Source organism: Thermobia domestica, chromosome 11 (assembly GCF_964235325.1).
Source record: "Thermobia domestica chromosome 11, izTheDome1.hap1.1, whole genome shotgun sequence".
Taxonomy (NCBI): domain Eukaryota; kingdom Metazoa; phylum Arthropoda; class Insecta; order Zygentoma; family Lepismatidae; genus Thermobia; species Thermobia domestica.
The window spans coordinates 86,452,302-86,475,836 of record NC_137464.1 but is presented as its reverse complement, the minus strand read 5'-3'; the positions used below and the strand labels follow the sequence as shown (position 1 = coordinate 86,475,836).

General features: G+C 35.0%; 1 protein-coding gene across 1 annotated transcript in view; it reads right to left on the bottom strand.

The window, feature by feature from the left end:
- LOC145665201 (uncharacterized) overlaps positions 1-23,535 on the bottom strand; it is a 160,112-nt gene that overhangs the window by 104,432 nt on the left and 32,145 nt on the right. Inside the window, exon 5 of the mRNA XM_081732486.1 lies at positions 22,971-23,239. Coding sequence (XP_081588612.1) covers positions 22,971-23,239 — 269 coding nt within the window. The remainder of the gene's footprint in view (positions 1-22,970; positions 23,240-23,535) is intronic.

Here is a 23,535-nt window from a genome sequence, read left to right as displayed (position 1 = left end):
CAAATATTTCCATGTTTCATACAGAAAAGTCATAACCTTTATAAGGACTTATGCACTCAGTACAACACATTCAAGACCAATATAAATAAGTTTGCCACAAGATGCGGAAAAAATTCAAGGGCCTTATGAAGAATCGTTCTGAGGCATACTTAGTGCCATACTAAAGAGTTCGACTAACATATGTTTTGTGCGGTAGTCAGGCCTTTAGTATAATGCTAATCATGCATTAAAACGACTCTGCATAAGTCCCCAAGATTTTATAAAAATATCACAAATGCTCAATGTGTTTCCCTCATTTGCAGACATGAGCCCTACATACCTGTTCTTGCCATACGTTATATAATTTCTATTGGCTAATAATAGTGACTGCAGTCACGATTGTATTTAAATGCATGCACGTAATATAAACAACGTATACATGACACTTTTTATTTAAACTCCATAGAAGGAAATAGTATGGTATGAAGTCAGATGGCTCAGATGATCAGGATTGAAGAGCAAAGTCATTTTTAGCAGATTACAGAATATGGAAGACTTAATTGCTACATTGTTGCTACTAGCGCAGGAAAGTGAAACTGTGCAACCCAGTGCACTTATTCTGGAAATTTTGTGTCTAAATGATGAATCCTTCTTGTTTACTTTTTTATTGACTTTGGGGAGACAGAAGCGAATTAGAATTTATCCTACACTATGTTAACCTTTGTATTGTGTACTTGCACTATGTTAACTTCTTCTTGCAAACATCAAAAGACACAAATTCATGTATTGCGTTTTTATCAGTAGAACAGATGTATAAAGAATTTTGAACATGACAGTACAATATTTACCTAGTACGTCTTGTTGCGGAAGTCATTTACCAACCATCACATTTTTCGGTTGTTCTGGAAGACTGTCTGACTCCCATTTCCAGAGGACTCTTTGAGACAGTTGGCCAAACACATCCAAAAGTGTTTGTATTTTCTCAGGAGGCAGTTTGTCACTTCTTACATTGGAACTCAAACCAAAGAATATTGCACCATCTTTAGCGTCATCCCGAAATTTTTTCAAAGTCTAGATATGACAAGAAGAAAAATATTGGTAACTTTTTTTTAGCGTCTTTGCTTATTTCATGCATGATTTGTTCTAAAATTTTCTTTTATGCAAATAGAAGAAGGTCAAATAATTTGTGTCTTTCCTTCTATGAAATTGAAACAAAAGAATGCTGTTCCTGTTCTAGAACCACTATTGTGGTTGAAAATATTAGTTGCTGCAGTTATTAGCCATGTCAGCTATTACACTATAAATTGTTATAAAGTTTAAAATTGTTTTAACCAAATAGATATGCACTATAGTTTGTAAAATAAAATGGCGCAGACATATTGCCCGAAATCGTCCGTGTTAAACTAGCTGTTCTTCAGCTTTGAACATTGCAAATATTAATATTATTATCATCAAAATGTCCACTCAGAAAGAATTTGTATCACACTACAAAAGAACTAAAATCGAACATTTGTACAAAAAAAATAAAATTGAATTAAACTGGAGTTAGAGATGGCTGTCCCTACATCGACGCCATATTACCTCGAACCAAAAGAATATTTTAGGTGCAAATAACCTTACAGGAAGAAGCTTGGTCGTTCCAAAGATCATGGTTAAAGTAAGTAATATTTGGTTTCTAGTTTCAGGTGGCATGATAGTGTAGTGGTAACGTAATGGCGTTACGACTAATACAGCTATCCAGCATAGGCTCGAATCCTGTTCACGCCAAAGTTGCATTTTTACAAAGTGATAGTGAAGAACCGATTTCTCATATTAGACGTGCAATGCTTAAGAATGTGGAAGCAAGCACCTTTATCATGATAAAGACGATTTACGAAAGTTGGTTGGGAAAGGGCAAGGGATTTAACAGGACCTTCGAAATACTTCATTGATCTGCAGTAAACATTTTTCGTGTTATCGTTCTCAGAAAGAAGTATTAAAGCATTTGTTGGAGAAAGTTTGGGTAAAGCAATCGGTGGTGTAGTGGTAAAGTACCATACTTCCAAGCGGAAAATCTGGGTTCGATTCCCTGCCAGATAATATAACTTTTTCGCATACAGAGATTTATCTTCTGTTGAAGAACTTACAAAGCATCACTGGCGAGAATTCGAATAAACAGTGTGTGCGTTCTTCATCATACACTGTAATGATAAGTATGTTTCATATTTATATTCGTCCCTCTCTCTCTCTCTCTCTCTCTCTCTCTCTTTCTTTCTTTCTTTATTGACGTTTCCCTATCCTGTCGTTTCGTCTTTCACTTCTCCCCCCTCTCTCTCACATACACACGTACTTCATGTGCTTGTGCGTGTTCCGAAGTTAAAAAGAAGCAAGACACCGATAGACCTGGTCTGGAGAATGTAATTAACTGGCAACTTCAGCGTCGAGTTTTTCGTGCTCTGGGCATAACATCTCTAGTCCTGGTCATCTCTGAAAGAAATACTGTTTAAATGCAACGGAATAAGCAAAATATCTTTTTTATCATCTAGGTTACTGAGTCTCAGTCGAATTACCGAGTCACTAGGGGTTAGAATCTCGATCCAGTGGTGGTCCGTAAGCTAACCAACATCATCCGACTGATACTATGATCTGTTTGAGCTCTAGCGTGTTCACGCTATCTGTGCAAATTACAACGTTATATTCGCAAGAGATGAAAGTGATGTGGAGTTCGGAAGAGATAAATCTTCGGAAAAGACTAGAAAATGGCAACTTCTTTGGTTATTTGAAAACAAAGTTTTATTTATAGTAGTTCTACACAAATTTGTTTCCATCCTATAATTCAATGTGATTATTCACGTTGAAATTTGAAATATGCAAGGTCTGCTACATCTATAAGGAACATCCAATTTTCCATTTGAACATTTGAACTTTTCATTATGATACGGTTTGGATTTTTAATATGAGATATTTCTGATAAAAAAATAGCAGTAAAATAGCACTTATTCAATTTTATCTTTCTTTCTTTCTTCCGTTTTCTTTTCGTTTTTTCTTTCTTTTTCTTTTTTTTCTTTTTTTTGTTCACTTTGCATTGGTAGTCTGGAATGGAAGATTTGATCTACGCTACCTACTGGGTTTATTAGAATGTAGTTTTCATCAGTACGTCCAATGAACACTACCGAATATATAACCGAACCACGCGGAAACAAAGCATGTGTGTTAAACTTTTGACATTATCTTAGATGTGTCTGTGAGATCTACAGTTCTACTGGAGATTGAGTATGCTATCCTTTATGAAAGAGATTTAATGAATGTTTCAAGCATCCTCGATATATTCGAATACTGCTGAAAAATATATAAAAACAAACGTTATTTTTATATTACTGTTGGATTTCTGGTAACGGAACTTTATAATGTTAGGTTCTTTTCTTACTAAGTTTAAAATTCCACATTTGTATCTGTTCTCCCTTTTCTTTTTTTTTCTTCTCTCGCCTTCTCTCTCTCTCTCTCTCTGCCTCATTTCTGAACCTCTGTGTAATATACATCCATTGGTTTCAATTTTTGATTGTGTGTGTTTCAGTTTCTCCCTAAATCAAATTATGAATCTTGTTTCGTATCGGTTTTATTATTTCATTTTATCGATACTAATACATGTGTAGTTTGAAATAAGAATTGCGTTCATGTTGTTAGCTAATTTTTGGTATGGGAGAGGAGAAAAGAGGAGAGAGAGGGGTCTCTTTACATGGCACGATTATGGGATAAGAAGGTGTATATTGGGTGGCCTAACTGCACGTCGTTAGCTGTCGCAATTTTTTTGATGCGGAGTGTACATGTCTCAATCTTCCGGGACGTGATGTGTCTTCGAGTGTCTCGTCACTGTCCTTAAACTTGTTTACCACCACTCCACTGTCCGCTCAGTCACAACACCCTCACCAAAGATCTGGCATATCTTCCGTTACACTTCTGCGCGTTTGACCCCAGTTTGAACTCGTACAGCATACACGCCCTATGACGCTCTGTGGTGGTTCCATGTTTACTCTGTCCTTACGCAAGTTCACGGTGTAACTGAACTGCCACAACCAGGATGTGTATGTTGGATATATAACCACCAAGAACTGACTTTCGCCTTATCTCCATTCACATTCAACTCACGGTGTGAGGGCTAATTATCGCAGACCTCCACAAAAAGCGACATAACTTTCTTGGTTACTTTTAAACATAAGACTGATTTTCTTTGAAATTGCATTTAACTTATTTAAGATTTTCTGACAAAAATGTTTATTTATTATTTGTGACTAAAAAGACATAATTATTTTATTAACAGCTATATCTCATTTCCTGTTTTACACAAAATAGCATTTTAAAAAGCGAATGAAATTCAAACTGAAAAACTGAATAAAACCGTTGTTTTTTTCACCAAATTTTCCATCTGATAAAAAAAAAGTTTTCTTAAAATACTAATTACATCATATAAATAATATAATGTACTTACAATTTAGTTTAGTGCCATTGTTTCATGGTAGAATTTATAGTACCTTGTCAAAACGTTTGTCTTCAAACTGTCAAATATAGATCGCCGTAAGTTGTGTAATCTCCTGTCACAAAAAGTATACCATACTATTTTCGGATCGCTATAAGGAAGAAATACCATTCTATTTTGTGGTCGGTATGGTAAAATACTATTTTTCCGTACTATTTTACCATAAATTATTAATTATACGTAAACTTTATTATTTTTAAATGACTAAAGCGAGGTAATCTCACGATGATGTTTTAACATCTGGTCATTAGGGGGGCCAGGAAATCATTTTGGGGGCCTGGCCCCGATGGGCCCCCCGTGGCTACACCCCTGAGTAAACTACTGGTGATTGTGAAGAGATTGCAACTACTATTTGTCGATAACACTGTTCAACAAATTTTGATCGAAAGTATGTAAATTTTTCGAAATTGCGATTTTTACATTCACTTAAGCATAATATGAAAGGAAATGATAATAGAAGAATTTTCTTAGCTCAGGTTGTGAAAAAAAAACACCCTTGTACAACAGTAGCTGTATATATACAAATGTATTAATATTTATAGAACATTTAAGCAAAATCGTTGTAAAAACCTACATTTCACTTTTTTCTTTTATCTATTTCACTGTGATGTGATAAGCTGGGGAGTTAAGAAGTACCCTAACCTATAGCTTTCTATACCCTTGTACTTCCTTTTTCAAAATTGCGCAAATACCAGTTTCACAGCGATTCAGAAAATAAAGTAACCGTGGTCAAGTTAAACATTAACAATTACGTAATAAAAATCAGTATTAACATCAAAACATGAAAAATATGTACAAATACCTTTTTGTGCAAGAACTACACTGCAATGTAGACAAAAGTTTCAAGTGATCCCTTGTACAGGATTATGTTTATTTTATTTTGAGCGTCTTCGCTTGGCTTGCCTTTTGTAGGTTACATCTGGAGCATCCCTTGCAATAGTCCAACAGTAGTCGGCCAATATGTTAGAACTCCACTTTCCCTCATATCTCTTCTCCATAGTTGCAATATCTTGATGGAAACGCTCACCATGTTCGTCACTTACTGCTCCACAATCTTCGGGAAAGAAGTCTAGATGTGAATGAAGAAAGTGGAGTTTCAGAGACATATTGCAACCAAGATTTTCGTAGCACAATAACAACTTTGCTACCAGTTGTTTGTAATTTGTTCCTTGGTGTCTTCCCAAGAACTGTGAACAAACACTCTTCAAGCTTTCCCACGCAGCTTTCTCCTCACCTTGGAGAATTTCGTCGAACTTGTGATCTTTGAATAGTTGCCTAATCTGTGGCCCTATGAAAACACCCTCTTTAACTTTGGCATCACTTAATCGAGGGAATTGTCCTCTTAGGTACTTATAGGCCTCATCCTCTTGGTTCATGCTCTTAACAAAACTTTTCATAAGACCTAATTTAATATGTAGATGGGGAAGCAAAATTCGGTTACGATCTACCAGTGGTTCATGCTGCACATTTTTCACTCCCGGCTGAAGAGTTTCTCTGGTACTCCAATCACTTTTGCGGTAATGAGATCCACGATCTCTACTGTCCCATTCACATATAAAGCAACAATACTTTGTATACCCTAACTGCATACCTAGCAACAGTGCTATTACTTTAAGGTCACCACAAATGAGCCACTGAAAATCGTAATATTTAATGGCTTGAAGTAAACGTTTCAAGTTTTCATAAGATTCCTTCATATGAACTGCGTAACCTACAGGAATTGAAGGAAGTTTATTTCCAATATGTAAAAGCACTGCCTTTAAACTCATCTTGGACGAATCTATAAAGAGCCTCCACTCCGTAGGTTCGTAATTAATTTTAAGTGCCCTCATGAGACCATTTACATCTGTACATGCCACAAGTGTGTCTTCCATAGTAAAAAATGAAGTGAACATCTTCTCCCTATTCCGATACACTGAAATATTTACTTTTTCCTGCAATACATTCCATTGCTTTAAGCGTGACGCTAAAATTTCGGCTTTGCTTTTCGAGCGGTCCAAATCTCTGATTAGATCACTTAGTTCCTCTTGAGTAAGTCTATGTGGTTCACATGGAGGTTCTTCTACAACAAACGTAGGGTCCTTCGAAGTACTTGATTCAGGATCTTCAACTTCTTGATCATCATCAGAAAAAAGATCGTATTCTTTAGGTGAGTCACGAACAGGTAGTCCTTCTCCATGTGGAACAGGGCGCATTGCAGAAGGAATGTTAGGATAGATCAAGGCCCGCTTCTTCTTCGTGGAAATTTCCTTCTTGACGGAAGGAACCATACAAAAATAACAGTCTCTGATGTGGTCGCTTGGCTCCCTCCAAATCATGGGCACTGCAAAAGGCATTGAGCGCCCCTTCCCATTAATCCAATTTCTTAGATTGCTGGCACAAGTGTTACACATAATGTGGGGTGCCCAAGATTTATCTTGGTCTCCAATTTTACAACCAAAGTAATATTGATAGGCTTTTCTTATTAGTGGTGTTATTGTCTGCTTTTGTGAGGAAAATGTCACTTCCCCACACACGTAGCAGAAGCTACCCGCACTGTTTACACAATTTCGCGGCATTTTTGTTTATTGATATCCTCAAAATGTCACTTGAAATAGTTGCGACAACCAATTTAAAAATATACATTCGAAATAGCAGTATTTTTGCGTACTTGTAGTTGTATTTTTATGTTCTGCACTACACAAACGTCACACCCAAAACGCTGATAACTCCACTAAACCTGTCTTTTCTAACAATAGCAGAACACTACTGAGATAAGGAACACAATGAAACCAAGCGTTCATATAGTTTCTCCAGTGTTGCCGGATCAGTGTAACATTTTACCCCAAACGAAGCGAATATATTTATTTTTAAAGCGTTATTATTAGACATGCCTGTAAAACGAAAAGTAGAGCTAATATTCGAAAATAACTTTCAAATTCGTGATCAACACCACAAAATCAATAAGAATTAGCTGATTTTGTTCAATTTACATTTTCGTTGTTGAACAGTGTAATACGAGAAGATAGGAAGGATGGAGATATAGACATGGTTTTACCATGTTAAGAAATAGGAGCTCCTTGGCTTATCTTGAATGTTACTTAATGTAGTTTCAGTGCTCGTGCAACTATAAACCTAAACTTCTCTCTTTGTCTCAACTACTTTTTTTATTATTATTTTTATTTTTTTATTTTTTTGGAGGGGCCGCGGTGGTTCAGTGATAGAACGTTCACCTCTGGTGCTTGGGGTCCCGGGTTCGATCCCAGCCCCCGCCAAGTGAACTTTGTGGTGGACAAAAACCGTGTGCGTGGGTTTTCCTGGGGTTCTCCCGTTTCCTACCACTTTCTTCATTCCACCATTTCATTCATTACTCATCATCACCGTCTCCTTTGGTATAAACGTGGGACGTAAACTCAGATTTCATTTCATTTTTTTTAATAACTTATGTTTTAGATACGCTTCAATACTATCTTGCGCTGAACAACAAAGTTCCATTTGTGCTCAGACCCTACTTTATCTTTTCAAAAACATTTTTGAGTTTGAAAAATAGCTGGATACACAAATATAACCTAAGGCAGCACCCGTTAATGTAAAACATTACTTTCGATGTACAGTACATGTCACTGGAAGAAGAGATTTTTGTCGATTCAACATGTATTTTCCAAAACTTGAAAACAAAACAAAAAGAGAAATCAATATGCCAAAATGTAGTGTCATTAGATAATCTCATTGACGAGCAGGCAAATTATCTAGTAGCAAACAATGCTTGAAAGATACCAAAACTGGTTCATGGTGTATTTCCGATTAACGACTGATCGCTAAACCTAAATGATGATGTCGCCCTGTTGACCTCGCAGCTAGCGCACGTGCCTTTGGTCTTTGTTGCACGGAGTCTCGGGTTCGATTTCCGGTGAGAAAACCTGGAAATTTGAACATACAATTGTGGTTCGGTTTCCAACTTAAGAAAACTATTTCATATAGCTGCCTTCATATGTTGAAAGAAACACAAAACATCAATCCATCCACCTAAATATTGATATCGTCCGCTGATTCTTTGTTGTATAATAGCTGTAGTTTGTTGTTAATTTATTTGTTTGCTAAAGTGTAGCGTCTTCTTTCACCACCTCAGTTATATGAGACTGAACCTTGATTTTAAAAAATAAAATTAATTAATTAAAATTCAAAGGTTTATTTAATGATCGGAATCTAGTAAAATGAAAATGAAGTGAAAAAACGCAGAAATACGTCAGTAATTATTTTTAAATGTATAGTTCAAATACTCGATTTCGTGTCTTCTAACCTTAACTGATTCCGGGATATGGCCATCTTATTTTAAAAATTGAAACCCCCACTCCCTACTTCTTCCTGCCTTTTTTTCCTTGTAGGGGAAATATCAGAAAACACTGAAACACGTCTTTAGAAATCTTAAATGAAAAGTCTAAATACCAAGTTGTATGTCTTTAACCTAAAGGCTTTCGAGATGTTGTCACCTTGTTTTAACAACTGTAACTTTCACCCTTTTTTCTTCCCGCTTTTCTTTCCTCCTTTCTAGGGGAAATGTAAAAAAAAAAAACGCTTAAACATGTGTCTAATTATTTTAAATGGGAAGTCCATATACGAAAATTCATGTCTCTATCCTGTAGAGATTCGGAGATGTGGACATTTTACTAAAATAACTGCCATCCATGTTTCTTCACCTTCCTCGTCTAACTTCCAAAAATCCTTCTTCCTTAGTGGCACCTTCCCTTACAAATCCTATACACTGTCAACATTTCAAGAGCTCAGATTAAGCTGTTAAGTCTGAGTGTTGATCAACCAGTTACTTAATTACTTAGGATTTCTGTTAATATCTTGGTGTGTAGAGATAACACAATAGAAAGAAAAAAAACTTACCGTTTGAAAACGATGTTTCTCTTCACATTGAAATAATTTTGTTTCCTTTCCTGTAAGATGTCTCAAGCCACAGTAAATTTGTCTACGATTTGACTACTTAGTTAATAACGCCAAGGTCTGTTCATCTTTTGTCTCTTTCATTGAAGTTCTAAGCGTGACAAGAATATTTAGAGCCTGATGCGTTTGTACGGGCAGCAAACTCACGCTGACGGATCCTTGCTCTCCTTCATTTACAAAGGAAGTTGTACCAAATAACAAGTGACGATTCTTTGCTGTTTTAGCATTAAATCGTTCGTTTTCATAGAATAACCTTTACGACAATTCCAATGCTACTTTTGTTTATTTTTGAAAGTGACCCAACTTTGACATCAATTATTTAATTAGTGTTAAAAGTTGATTTTGTGCGATTTTTTCTTGGATTGCTTGAGTACTCATCATGAACATGAGCTACACGTGGCTTAAAACAAACAAGTAATGCATCATTAAAAAAAAAAAAAAATCTTATCGGCAATAGAGTGGGTGGGGAACTCTGAACGGAGGATAACAATGAACACTTTAATGCTTGTCATTTGTGTGATATAAGAGGGTGGATTTTGATACCCTTGTATCGTATTCAAAATACTTTGTGCTTTGAACGAAACTCAGTCTTTAATTTTGTAGAATATAACAGAAGAAAGCAACAACTCTAACAGTAATTTTAACTCGAACTTGTTACACACAACTCTCTGGGAAAGGATGACATGTAAAAAGTAATCGAAAACGACCGATACTACCGAAGTGTCGAATCCATAGGTCGTTAAGCTGGTTTAAAAACAATCCAAATTAATATAAATTACTTTCTGTCTATGTAATAGAAGATTGGGGTAATAGTCCTGGGGCTAACAATACTTCTGTATGCAAGTCCGTGTATGGAGGAAATTGTTGCTGAAATATATTCTTGTGTCCATAAGGAAGTAAAAAAAAGTTGGGTGTTTGCCCCTCACCCCCACACTTATTTGCAATGGCGGCTTCAAGATGGCGGCCACGGAAAATCACCTGTAACGATTTTAACACATTGTAACTTGTTAATAAATAAAAATTGAAACACCGTTTTACGCCTGATGAAGGAAAATGAACATAAAATTATTTTTAACTAAAACTAGTTCTCATATGTGGCCGCCATGTTTAATAATGGCGCCCTAAATGGCAAAAAGGTACTGTTTTGTTAATGTATTTTTTTGTGTTCAGCATCAAATATAACATGCCACCAAGATATTGAATATTTGTGAAGTATACAAAAGAGTTTACGTTAAGAGCTTTCGAACGGTATCAGAATCATTGTTCTATCTTTAAAAATAACAAAAATCTTTGTATGGAGCAAAGCACAGAGGCTTGTGACTAGGGATGTGCGATACTTCGATATATCGATCGATCGATCGATATTTTGTGAATATCGAAATTTCGATATTTTGTAAACATCAAAATCGATATATCGATACTTTGATATTTTCGATATTTCGGTACTTTGATATTTTTCGATATTTCGATATTTTTCGATACTTCGATATTTCGATATTTCGAGATTTTCCGATATTTCGATATACTTCGATATTTCGATATTTTTCGATACTTAAATATTTCGATATTTTTCTATATTTCGATATACTTCGATATTTCGATACTTCGATACCATTCGATATTTTGATAATGGAGGTGGTCTCCATAATTACTACGAATCTTTGTTTCTTACAAATGAGTATAACTGGTGAACAGGAAACTTATTGAAATGAATATACAAGAGAAAATGAACTTTCGTAAAAATAATTCTCACCATCGTGATAGTAATAAGAATTTAAGTAAATGCTCAAAACTTGCACTAAATAGGAATTAAGATTAACTTTCTCTTCCTTACACAAATCTCATTAAAAAAGAAAAAAAAAACAATAATGTTATACCACCGGACTGGATAAGCGAAGTCTTACTTAAATGTTACAGTGCTATCTTTAAAAATTACACAGTACTCTTCTGAAATCTAACATGTTTTTGTAAACCTGACAATATTTCAATTCTTTTTTAAGAGTAGATAATAAAACCTTACCAATTTTTATTTTGTAAAGCATCATACAATTATCATATTTGTCATATTCAAAATATGTTATGACGTGTTCACAACTTCAAAAAACAAATATTTTAATATTTATAAAAATGATAGCTACATTTTACTATATACCAAATAATTCAATCAGTTCTGCTTAAAGAAATTAGTGATGTAATATAGACAAATAGACTTGTATGTCAGTATATCCATAAAGTGTATAATTTTACTTATAGGGTGTGACAATGAATCGGGCCATTTTAAAAACGTTATTAAGAAGAAATGATGAAATTTATTTGGGTATAACAAACTGGAATATAAACTAAATATGAAAACATTTACTTATTTGTGAATTTAAGTCACCAGACAGAAAACAATCTTGCACAAAAAAGAAAAACAGTGTTGCACCAAAAAGTTACTGTCCAAAAATAACATCTTGCCGATGACCGCCATTTTGCACTACACTCTCAGTAAGTCTCTTCCTAAGGTCACACGTTACTCTCTGCGACATATCTAGGAAAGTACTGTTTTGTTAATGTATTTTTTGTGTTCAGCATCAAATAATATAACATGCCACCAAGATATTGAATATTTGTGAAGTATACAAAAGAGTTTACGTTAAGAGCTTTCGAACGGTATCAGAATCATTGTTCTATCTTTAAAAATAACAAAAATATTCCACCTTGTGACCTGTCAATCACTGTAATTGACGCAGCACTCTAATGTCTTGAAAATTACTTATGCATTTTCTTTTCATACGTGTATGTAAGTAAACGAACTTGTAAGGCATGTTTATTCCTCTACCACTTTTTGTAATGTAATAAAAGTTAATAATAATAATAATAATAATAATAATAATAATAATAATAATAATAATAATAATAATAATAATAATAATAATACCAATTATTGCTTAGTTTCCTTGCTGTTCATTTAGTCTCGAGCTAAAATATAACTAACAATAGTATTAACTCAAAATAATTTAGGTATATGGACTTTTACAATCAATTTTGTCTTTTCCGACACTTCTGCACTTACAGAACAAGCAGCACTCGATTTCTGACTTCCGCCACAAACAGGCACACGTTGCACATTTTAGGCAACTACATGGTTGAATTAAATCCTGTAGGAAAACATTGAAGTGTTTTATGGGCATAATAGCTCTATTGCTCAGTTCAAATCCAAACTTTAGAGGGTCTAAATGTATCCAATGCTCATCCAAACAGTGTATTTGCATATGGGTATGGAAAAAAGCTCTTTTCAATTGCTCAAGAGCACTGTTGTATGTAGGAGGAAGATTCTGAAACAACACATTTTTTCCGTGTGTATACAGCTATAATCTAAGTTCATCAAGTGTCTTGCAAGTCGTACCTTTCTTTAACAACTGAACAAGATATTCCTCAGCACACTGTAAACTTCGTGAAATGGTTCACATGTAATTCCAAATTCTTTCAAATACGCCGTTGGGTTACAATCTAAAGCTGCTTTTTTCGTACCAAATTTACTTGTGTAGTCTGCACCAGATGAAGCGTGAAAAGCAGGTAGAACGGAGAATATTCATGACCCAAGGAAGCTGCTATATAATGAATGGGAACCATTCTCGTAGAATCTCCAATACCGCATGAATCCATATTTTTTTCTACAATTTTACTGTTGCACACTTGACCTCCCATTATATCATGCTTGTACCTCATTATATGTTATTTCTCACCCTTCAATCACTTCTTTGTATGTAAATGTACTTAATGAATGAATAAATATTTAATATATGTACACCTCTTGGACCAACCACTTAAAGTTCAATCCAACTTTTATATCTGAAGAACTTGCCCGAAGAAAGGGCAAAACCCTTTAACCTGGACGACAGACAAAAAAAAATCCTTCGTGTTGAATAAAATTCCAAGTAACACGCTCAAGTGGTAATCATTTAGTGTTGGGTTACCTTTGTAACCAACTGATGGATTAACATTAACCACATGTTGTGTTAAATCCGGTAACGGTTAATGTGACATTTAGTCTTTTAACCCATTATTTCATCGTTTTAACTCTACCGTGGTCAATTTTACCTCATTGTTGGGTTATTTGCACTCCCTCCCTTCTCCAAGCGACTCCACAATGTAATCATTTCTTACCCCACGCTTGTTCACTTTTAACTACACGTTTGGTCAAACGCATTATCGGGTTAATGGAATTTACACTTTGTTGGGTCATATTGGACACCAAGTTGAGTTAAACGTATTAACCGGTTATGCGATTTTACACCAATTGGCTAGTTGGGTTGGACTCCCACATTTAACTACACGTTGAGTAGAACTTATTTCAACCCAATTTAACTAAACGCTTTGACCCTATTTGGGTCGGAGTAGTTTTAACCACCTGGTTGGGTTAAAATATGCACGAATATGGTCAATTTCAACCCAATCATTTTTCTCAGTGTAGACTTAAGTATTTATAGTACATTTTGCTGAAGTAAATTACTTTCCGAATGGCAACTATTTTAAGAAAGCAAACTTTCAGCCTTCAAGAACGTAAATAAAATAAAAAAAATTATTCGTTGGCATTCCTTTTTCTTTCTTTTATTAAAATTCAAAGTATAGCATGATTTGCAAAACAAAAATCCTTTCTTCAACTTTGTAATTACACTAATAAATTGTTTTGATGAGAAGTACGGTACATTACCAATGACAATGGCTTATTTCGTTATACTGTCTTGTTGGTTGAAAGATCACTCGTTATTTATGTCATGCCACTCACAATCTAATCATAACTTTAATAAAGCAGTCGCATTAATACACATTAGTTTCTGTGAAAATTAACAACAGAAGGAGAAAATGTTCGTAACTTATCATTACAGTGATTGAAAAAAAAAAATTTTTTCATACCCCCCTTTCCCTTTCCCATATAGATTTTTTTCTTTCAATGCTTGTGTACTTAAGGTTTCAATTTTGCATAAAATTGTAATTTTAAAAGTCCATAATCCTAAATAATATATTTAATTACGATTAAATACGTTATGAACTAGAAATAAAATGTTTTAAAACGTTCTATTAAATTTTATTTCATTTAAGCATCCGCACTTGTTGCCGAGATCTTTTGAATCTTTGAAACTGTCAGTAACCACACAATATTGTAATTTTCTTACCCACGAAGCAAGTCTAATGGCTTTTATGACTACATACCAGCTTCATGAGGGAATTCTTCAAACTTTTGCAGATGTTTATCAAAATATTCTTTCTTTTCGTATACTAGATACAGACCATGCAAAGCAAATAATTGAACAACATAGTCTATTGAAACACACTATTTTCAAACAGGACCTAGCTTTATTGTATTCGACTACTCATACGACACTTCTAGAATAAAATATGGATTTGCAAGTTCTAACAGTACTTTTAAAAATACCCATTATTTTACCAATAGATGTACGTCCCTTATTTCAGATTTCAAATCTAGGGTATTTACATCAGGATAAACATATTAAACTACCAGAAATGGCCTATTTGAATGAAAAACAGCCTTATTCTCTTTCTCATGAAAAATGCATTTGGAAAAGCTATCTCTTCCTATGTGATACACCTCAAATATCAATTACACCAGTTTCTAGATGTATAACTGATCTGGTGTATAGAAACACGACGCAATCATGTACCATAAAAGCATCTCAAACAAACTCCAAATTTATCCATCTATACACCCAAGTAGGTATTTTGTTTTCAGCATTAACAACTGTTCATGTTGTCTCTAGAAATGTCCAAACACCGGTTTATTCAAATTATTCAGACGATCAACACAGAGCTTATTTCTTATCTTACAGTGCGTTCGATTCAGTGATAGCAAATCAAACAATCTTAGATAGTAGACATACCATAGAAGTTACATATCATCACATAGAGTTACCTATAAATCTTTCATTTTCACAATGGGATGTAAGAAACCAATTTCACTTAGATAATTTACAGAACCTTTCTTCTCAACTATCGAATTTGATAGTGAACCCTACTATGCCAATATTGGCTCACTTTGATACTCATATTACTTATAGCATTGGAATTATTTTGATACTAGTAGGATTTGTATTACTAATTCTTATTGTAGCTCTAGTTATTAAAATGTACAAGCTGAATAGTGAAGTAAATAATCATATTCACAGGCCTGAAAATGATTAAAGAAATAAACAATGAAATACAATATTAAGTTATTGAAACGTGAGTAGGCTATGAATATAAATTTTGCGAAGCAAATTTTCAACTAGAGTCTATTTCACAGCAGATTAACTAGGCAATAGGTATGCAAAGCATCCTTCAAAGAAACTAGTTAATTAAAAAAAGAGAGAAATATTTGGTTATTATTAAAATTATGCTAAGCATATTTCAAAGAAGAATAACCAAGTAACAACATCATTTTCTGAATTGTTTTTCTTTCTAGGTACGCTCCACAATGCAATCATATTATACTTTCATCATCCCTATAATTACTATCTTAGTAATCATTTTAATAGTTTTGTCATTTATAATATACAAACTATTCAAAATTAAATTAACCCCAAGTAATGTTTCAAATTCACATATTCGATCTGTCAAATATGTTTCTTCAAAAACAGATTCACACATAACCCCAGATTGTTCTTCGATACACCTTTATGATGATACATTAAATGAATATCCAACAATTAAGCCTTCTACGCCTACATAGTTCTTAATGATAATAGTATGTCAATGATTTCTTCCAACTTCGCGTTCACCTCCAGTGCTTGGGGTCCCTGGTTCGATCCCAGCTCGCGCCGTGTGGACTTTGTGGTGGACAAACATCGTGCTCGGGGTTTTCTCGGGGTTTTCCCGTTTCCTCCCACTTCTTTCATTCCACCATTTCATTCATTTCTCATCTTCACCGTCTCCTTTACCCTAACCGGCATAATCGTGGGACGTAAAACTTAAAGATTTCATTTTTTTTCTTCCAACTTCATGTTATTCAAGCATTAAAAAGGGACTCATTTCACTACTTCTAAGTAATGGTGCAGACTTAACAGTTGTGCTTGCCCTAATATCTGTAAATGAATGTAATTACTATACGCATAAACAAAAACATATCAAAATCATCAAGAAAAAAAAAACAACAACAGCAGCAGTAGAAGTTTCCCATAGATGCCTTATTTCCAATGTCAGATATCAACAATGGGCCATGTGGACTGAGCCGAACAACAGGATCCTGAGGAATCTATGTTTGCAGAGTATTAAATATTATTACCAGTTATCGAAGTAAGGACTTCAGTGATAATGGCAATTAAATACATATGACAGAATATATACCTCCAAGTAACATGTATTCCAGTATAGCAAGAAACAGACTACGAAAGACACAAACTCACACAAAACTAGTGAAATAACCTGAAGTGCAGTGTTTTGCTTCATTCAGAATGCGAAGTGTTTTGTGACAATGTTTTTTTTTTCTTTTCTTACAGACAAGATGCAGTGACTTTAAATTACATTTATTGTAATATTACTTTGTCAGCAGAATATTCATGTGATAAAACAACATATATTCATGTTATTGGCGACGGACAATGCTGGTGGTGGAATTTATATACATACATACGAGTCAAAAGAAAACTTTACATATACACAGGGCCGGATTTCCCAATAGGCCCGGTAGGCCCGGGCCTATGGGCGCAAGCTTCCAGGGGGCGCACGGCCGAGAGAAAAAATTAAAAAAATATCTAGAAATAAAAATAAATAGCCATAACTTAACATATTTTTGGAATTGATTAAAAAAATCAGGCTAATAAAGCATTCTGATTTTGAAGTTCATTGGAACAAATAATTGTTGGTAAAGTTCACCAATCTTTTGTTAATACATTAACGGTATTTTGTTAAGCCCAGAACCAAGTAAATTTCTCAAAAAACTTGCAATGATAAAATTGCATCGTGGAGTGGTGTTTAAGCAATTAACATATAGGCCTGATATAATTTTTTAATAAAGGTTTTTAGGAAAGTAACTTTAACCAGACTAGGGGGCGGAAAAAATTATTGGGCCTAGGGGCGTCAAAATGCTAAATCCGGCCCTGCATATACAGAGTGTTCAAAGATTAATGGACGAATTTAATTATTATTGTCTTTTTATGTAGGTGGACAGTAATATTTTTTTCTTTTGGCACATAGGTTCGTGCTCAAAATTTCGAGGCACGAGTAATGTAAAGTACCCAAAATCCTCACATGTATTTTGTAAATTTATTTTGTTTATTGTAAAACAAAGAAGCGATATTCAAAATGTTAAGGAAAATAAAAACAGATAACACAGGCATCACGCCACAATTATAGGAAGTTTTCGCATTTCATAAGGAGACCTGAGCTAAGCTCTACATATGATTTAGATATATTCAGTGCTGCATAGCACAAAAGATAGAGTAATCGTTGAAACAGCGACTAGTCAAAAATAGTGAAATAATTTCATTACAGAATTGAATTGTGAATGCTTTCTTTCTAGATTATTCTTTAATATGGATAAGTTTGATACCTTTTCTTCCTTCTCTTTTCTTGTACTTCTTTTTCTTCTCTTCTTTCTTTCTTTTCCTTCTTCCTTCTTTCCTAGTCTAACTGCCATACTCATGCCATCTTATTCTAAAGACATTTCCTCTGGAATATTTTTTTTTCGCTGAAATGGCCACCTTATCTAACACACGGTTAATATATTTACTATGGTTTCTACGGAGACCGTTGCTATGGAGATGACATGAGAGAGGGACCTAGATGTTTAATATGTTGACGACAGAGATATGAGTATAATCTGTATTTGTAACTGAGTACTGATTTTCTATATAAATAGAAATCGATTAAAAATATTGCGAGATAAAATGTGATTAAAGTATTGTGATTCGGAGGAGCCGCACACGCGAATGTGTAATCTCGTGTCCTAAATTAATTCAGCTGATAGCGGAAGAAACACAAATGAAATCCTGATGTGTGTGTGTTATAAAGATAAAAGTTGTGGGGAACTCGTGTAGAACACTAAATTAGCAAAATTATGTATGAATCATAAAACTGTAAATGCAAATTACAAATAATATAATGTATTTTGAATAAACTACCCAATTCATGAGCCTTTATCCAATTCTTGTAAACATTATTATTATTATTATTATTATTATTATTATTATTATTATTATTATTATTATTATTATTATTATTATTATTAACATCAACAACAAAGATTTGATGCAGTTATGAAGTAAATTTACACTGAAAGTTAAATAATCGTGGAAAGGAAATGTTCGGAGCAAGTCAGCAACGATATACATATACAGAGGCTGATCCGTCTTCATCGGAACAACTCGCAGATAGCAACCCCTTGTAAATGCATGTTATAGAGCAGCAAAACTTCGCACACTTGTAATCAGTTGCGTAGCAAAGGTGTTGTAGTGGACAAAATGCAGCCGAAAAAAAAAAAATCATTTTGGGGAAGGGTACGACATGACTTTTTCCTTGCAAACTTCAGCATTTCCCGCATTGTCGGAACAATTACTTTATGTTAAGACGAACCATTGTTAGTGTTATAATTAAACATTATTCACAGTAGCCTCCTCCACAACCCACATCATAAACAAAATTGATCTAAAGAAGAAGTCAGTGACGCTCACAAGACCTGTGCTAAAGATGATCAGGGTTATGATGGTCTATGGCAATCCATTAACACAGCTTGTAACATTACGATCACATGTGGTCAAATCAGCAGTGAATCCCACAATTCATCATAAACTGAAGTTGCACTGTTCCCAAGGCCAACATGTATTACGTTAACACCGCGGCAGATCGCGATGCGAAAGAGCAAGGGAAGAAGGCTGTACGTCAGGAGTGAATCCAGTAACAGAACGCCGCTCCTAAAGCGAAGATATAAGTTTTTGTGTTATTTCAACAAGACCAGACAAGTTTTTCTATATTAGACTTTCAATCTATTGCTGATATGTAGTACAAACAACTTAATACGATCACAAGTGTTAAAACGGATAATAGTTTGAGCTCCCTCCGAACCTTCCGTTCTTTTCCACGAAAATGAAGAGATATAAACTTCTCATGCTCCAGTAGTGGATATACAAGAGGTCGCGCAGCCTTCTCTATGGAAAACATCCCTTTCTGTGTCATTTCCAAAGACGACAATCGTATTTTTGTCAATATATTAGATCAATAATCTGCTTTTTTTTTTTTTTTTTTTTTTTGGTACAGACTAGCTAACATACTCAAGTGCTACAGTGAGCAATATTTTGCGCCCTCTTGTATATCCCTCTTGTTTTTCCGTTTTGAAAAAAAAATACTAAAGGTTTGCTCAAGTCAAATTTATTTTTACATGAAAGAGACTTAAACTATTTTTCGACATAGTTTCCACCAGTGATCAAACACTTATCGGAGCGGGTGACCAACTTGTCAAAATCTTCCTCAACGTAACATCCCGCCAGTGTCCGACAAGTACGAATCGTTTCGTTTGAACGCCATCGCAGCGCTAGTGTTGGCACTCGGAGCATGATCGCTAGATGCACTGATTCATTGTCTCTCCACTGACGTCAGTACGGTTGAGTTGAAACGAGTGTATTGTTTACTGTGATCGTTTACAATGTTTAAAACAATTCCTGAACTCGCCGACTGTAAGATTCGTTCTGTTATCCGGTTTTTGAATGCAAGGAACGTTAAGTTGGCCGAAATTCATCGTCAAATTATAAAGACTTATGGTGAAAATGCAATTAGTGATGAAATGGTGCGAAAGTGGATGAGGCAGTTCAATGAAGGGCGGACAAGTGTCCACGACAAACCACGAAGAGAGCGGCCTTCTGTTGTGATTGATGAGATGAGTTTCCTCAAGTTTCGACAACTGTTTTGCATGAGATTGTTACTGATCGCTTAGGTTATCGGAAACTGTATTCCCGCTGGGATCTGAAAATGCTCACAGACGTCACAAAACCAAACGACTTGGCAGTGCTTTGACCTTCCTTATCCATCACAGCGAGGAAGGAGAGGATCTTTTTAAACCAAATCGTGACTGGTGACGAAACGTGAGTTCGCTGTGTCACCGCAGAATTGAAACAACAATGGGGTGGCGGCACATAGGAACTTTCACAAAACAAAAGTTCAAAACGACAATGTCAGCACAAAAACTCATATGCAAAGTGTTTTGGGACAGGAAAGGGATTTTTCTGGTTGACTTCGTACCCACAGGTGGAACTATCATTGCGGAACGATATTGTGAGAAACCTTCGGCCTGCAACCCAAAACAAAAAAAGATGAATGCTCGGTAAAGAGGTTGTGTTGCTCTATGACAATGCTCGTCCCCATACTGCTGGTGCCATCCAAACATTAATTCGACAGTTCGGTTGGGAGCAGTCTGACCACCTGCTGCACAGCTCCAACTCGGCGTCGTCCTACTGCCACTTGTTCCTACACCTGAGGCGCGTGCTAGGCGGTAAGCGCTTTAAAAGTGACGACGACGCAAAACACGCTATGGAGTTATGGTTGTCTTTAGTGGTGGAATGTTTCTTTCAGGAGGGTTTCGACAAATTGGTCTCCCGCTATGACAAGTGTTTGACCATTGGTGGAAACTATGTCGAAAATTAATTTAAAGTGTGTTCTTTAATGTGAAAATAAATTTGACTTGAAGAAAACTGTTTTAGTATTTTTTTTTTCAAAACGATACTTACTTTCCGGACACGCTCCATGTATCATCATTCATGTTTGAAAGGATTGAAGGTTCTCTTTACATAATTGGTTTATGCCGGATTTTCTGAACATTTCCTGCTCGCCATGTGATCTTCAAATCTATTGTCAACTTTTCAACTCTGTAGAAGTGTAATATAATCGACTGATAACAGTGATGGTTAAAGTTTACTAATGAAGTTTTTTTTATTTAACTTTGTAAATAATTACAGAAAATTGAACACTAGACAAACGACTTGAATGGCTATAGTGTGCGCACTCGAGCGCGTAGTAGTGCATCACAAGGAACAACTTAAATCTGTTTTGATGAAAACAAATCAACTTCTGTACTATAATTTGAAAAAACATCTGACAATTCGTTTTTTTAAAAGATTATATTCTTGAAATTATATTAAGCAAGTTTAATCCTGTTGTTTGAAATAAAAATCGCAATTATTCACAGATTTCATCAGTTGATACTACTTGCCCTTTTTGACAGCTGGCTGCGAGCACGTGGTGTTCAATGTTGTGTTACAAGGTTTTACTTCGGGTATCGAAACACAAAATTATTCATTGCAACTAAACCTCAAATTCATAAAATTAAATGGCACAAAAGAGAACTAAAAAGAATGCTCTCAATAACCAGCAGGTTCACTACTCAAGTTGACATTTGACTACTAAAACAATGTGAATTTGTTTATATTCAAATTGCCAACGTGCGGAGAGGGAGTAATGTTTACCATTGCAGAGCAAGAGAAATGAGCCACTATAATTGGCTGAACGTTCTTCTTGCCTGATTGTTGTAACCACGTGCAGAGAGGAAAAACAGAGGAAAGCAACTGTCAGAAAGGACAAATTGTATCAAATGAAGTGTATATTTGTTTTAATTCCATCTATAGATAAGAATACAGAGCTTTTCAAAGAGAAGTGGAAGAACAGTTTTAAATATACATATAACAAACACAAAATTATACATCTGAATATTAGCTTGATAGAATTGAGAGCAAAACTTGCACAAACCTCATTTAGGTTTAGCGATTACGAGTTTTGAACGTGGGATTTGTCGGTTGCGAAGCAAGAACTGTAATCATCCATCTGTGCCTGCTTTTAAGTGTTCTTTGGGGTTATGCATTTTCAAAGCTTTAACTCACTGCTACATCGAAATGTGTGTGTATAAATACATGATTGTATTGCGAACTTTTTCTAATATACTAATGTTCTTGTTTCCTATTCGACAATGTGTTAATTTTATCTAATAGATTCTGACAACCTTGAAATGGAAATAAACTTGAGTGTAGCGTACCACTCCATGAATACATAACGATCAAGCAATGACCAACATTAGAGCCTGGAAAATAATGAAATTTCGGGAGTGTAGCAACAATATTTATGCAGAGTCGTTTTGATGTGTGATGAGCGTCATACTAAAGGCCTGACTACTACAGGAAACATATGTTTGTCGAACTCTTTAGTATGGCATTAATCACGCGTCAGAACGACTCTACATAAGGCCCAGTATGTCTAGTTATCATCTATTAACATTTCATTCCGAGTTGTACAACATGCGCGCCTACATCTTAAATAAAGAATCACTCTGGACTGCATGACGAACTGACTGCACTCTGGACGAACTGATCAACTCGGGAAAAGGATATATAATATCCCTTATTTATCCTTTCAGTACAGCTCTACCAAATGCTAATGTATTTATCAAAAAATAGATTTGCTAGCTATGCTTAATTTTGTAGAGAGCTATATCGTTCGTTACTCTTTTCATTACTATGGAATCTAATTTCGTTTTAATTTACAAGAAGGTCAACATTTCAAGTCTCTAAATACTGTCCAAGTATTATTCAATCACTCTTTGATTTCCCTGGTAGCACTATCATTCTGTAGATAGTTGTAAGTAGAAAATATGCTGCTGCAATTATTATCAAAATGGCGCAGAGAATGACAGCAATGACATCTAGTAAAAAGTACTGGTACCACGTGAGATCCATGGCAGCAGATCTCATATGAGGAGCTCCATTATGCCGAATCACATACTCTGTCCAATACACAGCCCGTTCCAGTGGGCTTTCTGGTTGATCCTTCACAATCTTTGATACCCTTTGAGCATTTTCTCTGTACCTGGAAACAAATTGGAAAATAAGAATTAGCACTACATTAGTACTCTATGTAAGGTTCAATGTCTACAGCGTTAAGTCCATTTCAAGAGGTTGCTACTAAATCGCTTAACAATCCTGTTCCCATTTTCTTTCACTTGTTTTCCTTTTTTTAAAATAAAATTATCTAAATGTCTATGCGTACTTTTCTGATAGCTAAGTAAGAAATACTATATACAGTATGAATTAGTCAATGTTTGAAGATAGTCTTTACTTGACTGACTCAGGGGAGCATAATGATGTGTAACATTTTTTAACTTT